Here is a 7,687-nt window from a genome sequence, read left to right on the forward strand (position 1 = left end):
TTTGTGCTGCAACCTCTATAGATTTTTCTTTTTTTCAATGCCTTCAACATGTGAGAGAAACCAGGTCCTAGGAATTTGATTTTACATTCATATTTTTACCTCTCAGTACATTAAATCTCAACCAAAAGTAGAACCATCGTCATCCATACTGCTGTCAGATGGGCCTGTCTTTGTTTTTCATATGTAAAGTTACTTGACTTTAATGGGAGGAGACTTCAACAATGGAAGGACGTGATGTGGCTCCAGCAGTTTTCTCATACCCCCCCTTAAAAACAAACAAAACAAAGTAATGATAAGAATACCTAAAGTGATCGGTTAAAGAGCTTTATTGTTGATCTTATGTTTTCGTCACCCTTTCTAAAGCATACCGGCCATATACAGATCTGTTCAGAAAACTTGAGAGCCGTGGACAGCCTGTAGGGATTCACATTTTCAGATGTAAACAGAGACAATACAAGGAAATAGGAAGCCCCCTGTTCATAGCACAGGCGTCCAGAAGTTTCCCAGAAAACTCATGTGAAAGTTGAGCGACAGAGCTCACAGCTCAGGTCTGAAAGAAGAGATTTGGTCACCTGGGACCTGGAAAAATCTTAAGTAATGGCTGAAGGTAAGATAATCTATCTGACTTAATGTTGAATGCAAAAACTGGGCTGAGCCTTTGATCACTGTGAGATGTTCATGTGATGCGATGACATTGAAAAGAGAAGGAAATAGGAAATATGTAGACCTTGTTAATGATGTCAGTGACTAATAGTCTATTTTTTGTGTGTCTCAATGGTATTATTTTATTGTCACAGCAATACCACTCCGAGAGAAGAAGCAGAGAACTCTACCTCGGTCTGATGGGTGTGGTCTGAATAACTTTGACGGTAGGCTCCATTTTCTCATTTCTCAAGAAATCTCAGTAATTAGACATAATAGTTGACACTGTCTGATATGAATACACGCGAAACTGTGTTCATTGTTATTGTAAAATATATGGTATATTATTGCTTTAGGAATAGTGCTAACTTTTGGGTTGCATGGTTGTGAAACATCTCTTTCTCTGGTGTTAACTCTTCTCTAGTAATTCTGTCTTTGTAGCGAAAAAACAGAAAAACACATAAGAATCTGTGGTTCTAAATGTTCATGCCAGGTTTGTAAACTTGGATTTTGGCTTCAGTTGCTCTGAAACCTTCTTCCAGATGGATGAATGTTCTTCCTAAGTTATGTCCATCCATTATCTATACATCGCTTAATCCTCACTAGGGTCATGGGGGTGCTGGAGTCTATCCCAGCTGACTCGGGCGAAGGCAGGGGACACCCTGGACAGGTCGCCAGTCTGTCACAGGGCCACATACAAAGACAAACAAGCACTCTCACATTCACACCTACGGGCAATTTAGAATAATCAATTAACCTCAGCATATTTTTGGACTGTGGGAGGAAGCCGGAGTACCCGGAGAAAACCCACGCATGCACAGGGAGAACATGCAAACTCCATGCAGAAAGATCCCAGGAAAGCCGGGACGCGAACCAGGGACCTTCTTGCTGCAAGGCGAAAGTGCTAACCACTACGCCACTGTGCAGCCTTCCTAAGTTATGTTTCTCACCAAAAAAAAAATTTTAAAAAATAATAATTTAAGGGTGTAGCAGACAAGCTGAATATACTTAGTTATTTAGTACATTCCCAACGCAGATATTTGTAATAACGGAGTGGCATCTATTCATTTGAATGAGAAATAGTCTCAGGTACATGCCAAAAAGTTGCAGGCTAATGTCACAACTGTAAAAATACATTTTCTAGGCTTTGGGAAGGTTTTGCAAATATTAAAACTAGATGGTGTAAAAACACGAATTAATAATAATTTACCTTGTCTTCCCTCTAAACAGTTTTGCCATCTTCCTCTGTGATGTTTTTCTTTATCCTGGTTGGATTAAAGCTGAGTAGCTGCTCTGATCTCAGATTTGTTAAGATATTTGCTAGCTCATCTGTGCATGACAGGGGCAATGGTGACAGGATGCTGCTAAATTCATTGCTAAAAAGATAAAGGAAAACATTGGTAGTGAAGTTATACACCATCCAAAAGAGATTTTTCAGGAGACCATGATCCACAAACACTAATTAAAACACTCACTGCAAACTAAAATGTGTCTCCCACAGCTCTGGACTTGTCTGGAGGTTTGAGGATAGTCCTGGTGGGCAAGACTGGATCAGGAAAGAGCGCGACAGGAAACACAATCCTTGGCAGAGCTGCCTTCAAAGAAGACCCGAGCCCCGTATCTGTTACCAAGCACTGTGAGACAGAACGTGGGGAGGTGGATGGGACTGAGGTCCAGGTGATTGACACTCCAGGTCTGTTTGATACAGCCATCTCAGAGGAAGAATTAAAAACCAGAATAGAGGAGTGCGTCAAGATGTCAGTGCCCGGCCCTCACGCCTTCCTACTGGTGATCAGACTCGGCGTGAGGTTCACGGAGGAGGAAAGAAACGCTGTGAAGTGGATCCAGGATAACTTTGGAGACGACGCCTCCATGTACACTATCATGCTGTTTACGTGTAAGGATCAAGCCAAAGCTGACAACGCTTTGAAAGAGTGCAAGGAGTTGCGGAGACTCTCGATCACATTCGGACGCAGATACCACGCCTTCAACAACAACGACGCCGATGACCGCGTGCAGGTCACGGAGCTGATCACCATGATCAAAGAAATGGTACAGGATAACGGGGGCAAGCACTACACGAACGAGATGTATGAGAAGGCCCAGAGGAAGCTGAGGGAGGAGGAGGAGAGGAAGAAGCAGGAGGAGGAAGAGAAGAAAGAGGAGGAGAGGAAAATATGGGATGCAGAGAGGGAAAAGCAAGAGAAAGAGCGAGAAAAGGTGAAAAAGGTCAGAAGGAAGAACATACGTGTGGCCTCGGCTGCTGCTGTTGTGCTGGTGTTAGCTGGGGCCATTATAGCGGTCGGAGCTGAAACCACAGTGGCTTTGGCTCTAGGAGCTCCTGCACTCCTCCTGGGAGTGTTATGTGGCTTAGCTGCCATTTTGATATGGAAAGGCATAAAATGCAAACCCAAAGCTAGTGTTCCTGTATAACTATAACCGAATGTACAGTAGAAATATTCCAAATACAGCATTAACACAACATGTTACTATACTGTTTAGAACAAATCAGTGAATGACGTGTTTTGGCCTTTATTTTTTGCATTCTGCTTCTGAAATTTTGACCCAACATTGCCATAACAGAAGTATGTGAAATTAATAGTAAACGGTATGAAATTCAGTGTTCTTTTTGTTTTCTTTTCACTCGCTTTTTGTGTGAAACCTATATATGGATATGAGTTATACTTGAACAGATATTTTGAATTGAGTCCTAATAAATAATATTTAGAGCATAAAATTTGTAAATAAATTTTTTCCCCAACAGTTTATACTTTATTAACTTATGTGATAATTTCTCAAATAAAACAACTACGCCGATGAATTACTGCTCCTTATTCAAACCATAATGTCACCATTTCCTTTTGTTTATTATTAGTAACATTACAGGCTCATTTCCCTAAAGGAAATGAGAAACAATGGGAAACATCCATTGACTGATGACATTTGCGGAAACAGAGCAACCCCTTAACTCTCCTGCCACTGTGACATTGTCAGCACATACCATCTCTGACAAAATGACCAAGTAAGGGCTGAAAATGGTAACACGTACAACTCCCACCTTTGGATCTGCCATCCAAGAGTTTTAAAATCCCTGTACAATCAAATCTCCAATGAACTAGGTTTAGGTTGACTACATGCATCTCCCTTTTTGACTCAGAGAAGGACACATCATCCATTTGAACAACCAAACACTGCAAATTAAGCCGTGTGCTCCAGCCTCCCTTTTTGAAAATTTGTTGTGAGGAGCTGAGAAGCACCTGTTTCATCTGGATTTTAAAGGAAGAAGCACAGAGAAGCCTGCTTCTAATAGGGAACCCGTATGTCCGTACAAGGTTCAGGAACTTTAGTAGCAATGTTTAAAACATCCTGAGTGTTGTCAGCGCAAAACAGTGCAATAAAAAAATCAGACTTCCATCAGCTGGTTCATGTCAAAAGACTGTAAAGCGAGATGTGAGTGTAGCATTTAAAATGCAGTGATGACAGGATATATATCTATCTATATACGAATAAAAAAAAGGTAGAGTATATAGATCATGTACATTTATTTATAATGTAAAATTACTTATATACTCTACTTTATATAAATAATGAAAAATAGTTAGAACCTGCAATGCAATGCACAAGGACTTATGAGATTGTTTAGGGGCCAACTGATTATTAAAGCTAACACTCAGCTTTGTTCAATGCTTGATAAAATGAATCAATTTTTCAAATGGACTACTTTGGTTCTGATGCAGCCACCTCTCTGCACCTGCCAGCACCACTCTGGTCTCAAGCAATCTATCACCCCCAGTGCTATCCGACAGCTGAATGTGGAAAAGCTCTCTTAATTAAACATGTAATATCTAAATAAGGGCTTTTTAACTAGGTTTCCATTGTCCAGTTTGTCTCTTTTACTGCATCTCTCTTTAAATATCTGTCCTAATTAATTAAGTATTTTAAATAATTCTGTGGTTGCCAACAGTGAGGTATGATGAGGGTCCAAAAAGAGACAACGGATGAGGAAATAATTCCACAAACTATGAGCAAGTTCACACAGACAGTTACTGAGGGCTTCTGGTGGGGGAAAGAAGAGAAACAAGGAAAAGCCAGACTGACTAAAAGACTAGAAATTAACCAAACAGTGACAGCAGTTTCAAGTTGTCATGGTGTGGCAGCACTACTAGGCCCCACATTGTCCCACATGAGTTTTGCATTTTGTCGTTTTGCCAAATGAGTATTATTCTTACATGGTGCCCTGGCAGATTTTGTGTGAATATTTGATTTCATTTTCAACAACAACACATTTAACACGTGTTATTTTATTCTCAGAGATAAAATTACATTAGACTTTCAGCAAATCATCATATACAGGATTAACGTTTGAAAGATTTGTCAAAGCAGGCAAGGTGCAACTTATACATATGATCATTCACTAATGAAATAATAAATGCAAAAACATTAAAAGCCAAACATGAATTTGTGCTCATGTACAATTATGACAGAGAAAACATGGCTGACTTCATAAGGGTCATGACCCGACTTAGTCAGTGTTTGTTTTTGGTTTGAGCCACCTGCCAACAACTCCAGTGACCCCTGCAGCCGCAACCATCACCACTGACCGTGCAGCTGCAGCTGCTGCTCCCTCCATGGTTGCAGCAGCACCAGCTGCAGCAGGAGCAGCAGCATACAAAGCTGCCCCCATCAAGAAAGAACTTGTAGAGTTCAGGGTGTCGCCACACTTTTGCCAAAATTGATTCCGACTCATTTGTTTCTGGAACTCTTCGTATTTACTGCTGGTATAACAGCCCTCATTTAACTGCACAGTGTTGTCTATCTTTTCAAACAGATCAGCTACCTGTGTGCGATCATTCTTACATGTGTTGTCAAACACAGCGTACCCAGCTTTACACTCATTGATGAGCTTTCTCAGCTCTAGACTCTGGTGTAAATAGTCCTCAATAGAAGTTTCTTTGAGCTCGTCACCTCGAGTGAAAAGCACTGCTGTGTACTGGGAGGCTTCTTCACCAAAGTTTTTCTTGATCCACTTTACAGCATTCTTCTCCTCATTTGTGAAGCGTACACCCAGTCTGATCACCAGCAGGAATATATGGGGTCCTGGGAGAGACAGCACGATACATTTCTCGATTTCACTTTTCAAATCCTTTTCCTCAATTGATGTGTCAAAGATCCCAGGAGTGTCAATGACAGTCACGGTTCTTTCATCAAAGTGGCTGATTTCTTTCTTACAGATCTTTGTCTCGGAGGATGAAAACTTGCTTGTGGCAAAAGCATTCTTTCTCAGGATGGTGTTCCCTGTGGCGCTCTTTCCTGATCCAGTCTTTCCCAGCAGGACAATCCTCAGGTCACTGATAACTGGAGAGCAGGAGTCTTTGAACAAAAAGACAGCAAAGCATTCATCTTGAATTCTTGAATCACCTCACAGTAGGAATGTAAGAAGTATACACATGTGCATAAGCAAAAGTAAACAGACTGACCTTCAGCTGACGTGAATCCCATGTTGTTGTAGAGAGCAAGAAGAACCAGTGAACTCTGATTTAACTACAAAGACTGCCTGGGCTTGTTTCTAACTTGTTCTTCCAGATCTATACTTATGTTAGCCAGTGAGCCCTCCCTCTCTTACTTTCTCTCCCTCTGTGCCACAGCAGTTTACAGAGAAGTGAAACTCACTCTCACCAGCATGGTTTCCCGGAAAATGAAACTACCACAAGGCTGCTGTATGGGTTTAAAACATTTTGTAAATGGCTTGAATACAGATTTTGCACACACTAGAGCGGGTGACACTAAATCTGTTTTATTTTTTAAGAAGATTTTTTTATCAGAATTCATTCACAATGAGAGGTGATTAACTTTTATGCCCACGTGCCCCATTCATTGCTAATCAAGGTTCAAGGTACCTTCTTTGTACTGTGCAGTAAAATGCAGTCATTGTTGCTCCATGTTACATGCAGAAAAACTGGGTCATTCTGAGTCCGTTCATTGAAGGTGGTTGCTTGACCATCTCAGAATCTTTTGAAACTTTGTAGGAATGATCTTTGGCATCTGAAATTAATACCTGCCTTTTTTTTTTTTTTTTTTTTTAAAGCTGAAATTCCAACATTTTCATGATTTTTACTTTTTTGTTTACCCAATGGGAATTTTCAGTAAACCGCTCGCGAGTTGGACATTGAACAAGATGCCACTTTCACATGTCCATATCTCTTGAAGTATATGCCATAGAGTCTTAACATATTCAGGAGATGTCCAGAAATTTCTCATGAACGGAGAGAATGCAGCAAATACTGGCAAACACACCTCAGTTTTGTGCTTAAGCCGTCTCAGATTCAGGAATTGTTTAAAAATTGCAAATAACGTGGATTATTTAAAAAAAAAAAAATAGAGAAAATATATCTCTAATACATAGGATCTCTTTGATCAATTTTATGATGAGAATACTATCTAAAGGACATTGCCAATGCTTAGACAGCTTTCCTATGTTATGGCAAGTCAAACTTTTCAGGTAATAAAGTAATTCATTTCCAAAAAGCCAGATGGACATCTTGAACCACGGGTAGGTTGATGACATTTGGAATAGTAAGAGATGGAAGTATCATCTACTTGTGTGCAAAGTTTCAATATCCTTCCATGTTGTCTTGATGCTAAAATATTTCATCTATTTAACCAAATAATTAAACTCGTTGGATATCAAATGTATTCTCTCCATTCACCAGAAACTTCTGAACATCTCCTGAAAATCTGAAGACTCTACACCATGCATTTCAGGATATACTGACAACTGAAAGTGGCATTTGGTTAAATTTCCAACTCGAGAATGAAAATTTCCATTGGGTGAAAAAAATCATGAAAATGTTGCAATTTCCGCTAATAAAAATGGCTGATGTCAGTTTTAGATGCCCAAGATCATTCCTTTAAGTTTCTACAGATTCTGAGATGGTCAAACAACTGATCTCCCCTAATCTCGCTGAGTTGACACGGAATGACCCAGCTGTATTAATAAGACAGATATGTATTAAGCTTTAATTTAAAAAAATATATAGATTTACAA

The 7,687-nt window shown here is 39.9% G+C and overlaps 2 protein-coding genes across 2 annotated transcripts; one reads left to right on the forward strand and one right to left on the reverse strand.

Moving 5' to 3' along the window:
- Positions 1-270: 270 nt before the first annotated feature.
- Positions 271-3,463, forward strand: LOC111571875 (GTPase IMAP family member 4-like). Its single transcript, XM_023275263.3, has 3 exons — positions 271-607; positions 798-869; positions 2,144-3,463. The coding sequence occupies exons 1-3, from the start codon at positions 598-600 to the stop codon at positions 3,073-3,075; spliced, it is 1,014 nt and encodes a 337-aa protein (XP_023131031.2). The 5' UTR covers positions 271-597; the 3' UTR covers positions 3,076-3,463.
- A 1,952-nt stretch (positions 3,464-5,415) lies between these two features.
- On the reverse strand, positions 5,416-6,205 carry LOC111571892 (GTPase IMAP family member 4-like). The gene is given in 3 exon segments (XM_023275290.3): positions 5,416-5,652; positions 5,654-6,012; positions 6,120-6,205. Coding segments are annotated over 3 exon segments (477 nt in total). The 5' UTR covers positions 6,142-6,205; the 3' UTR covers positions 5,416-5,556.
- Positions 6,206-7,687: the final 1,482 nt, after the last annotated feature.

This window comes from Amphiprion ocellaris, chromosome 4 (genome assembly GCF_022539595.1).
Source record: "Amphiprion ocellaris isolate individual 3 ecotype Okinawa chromosome 4, ASM2253959v1, whole genome shotgun sequence".
Taxonomy (NCBI): domain Eukaryota; kingdom Metazoa; phylum Chordata; class Actinopteri; family Pomacentridae; genus Amphiprion; species Amphiprion ocellaris.

What these genes read in the sequence shown, in the direction of transcription:
- LOC111571875 (XM_023275263.3), top strand. An exon ending in TGGTCTGAATAACTTTGACG is followed by an intron (nt 870 to 2,143) that starts GTAGGCTCCATT and finishes TGTCTCCCACAG; the next exon opens with CTCTGGACTTGTCTGGAGGT.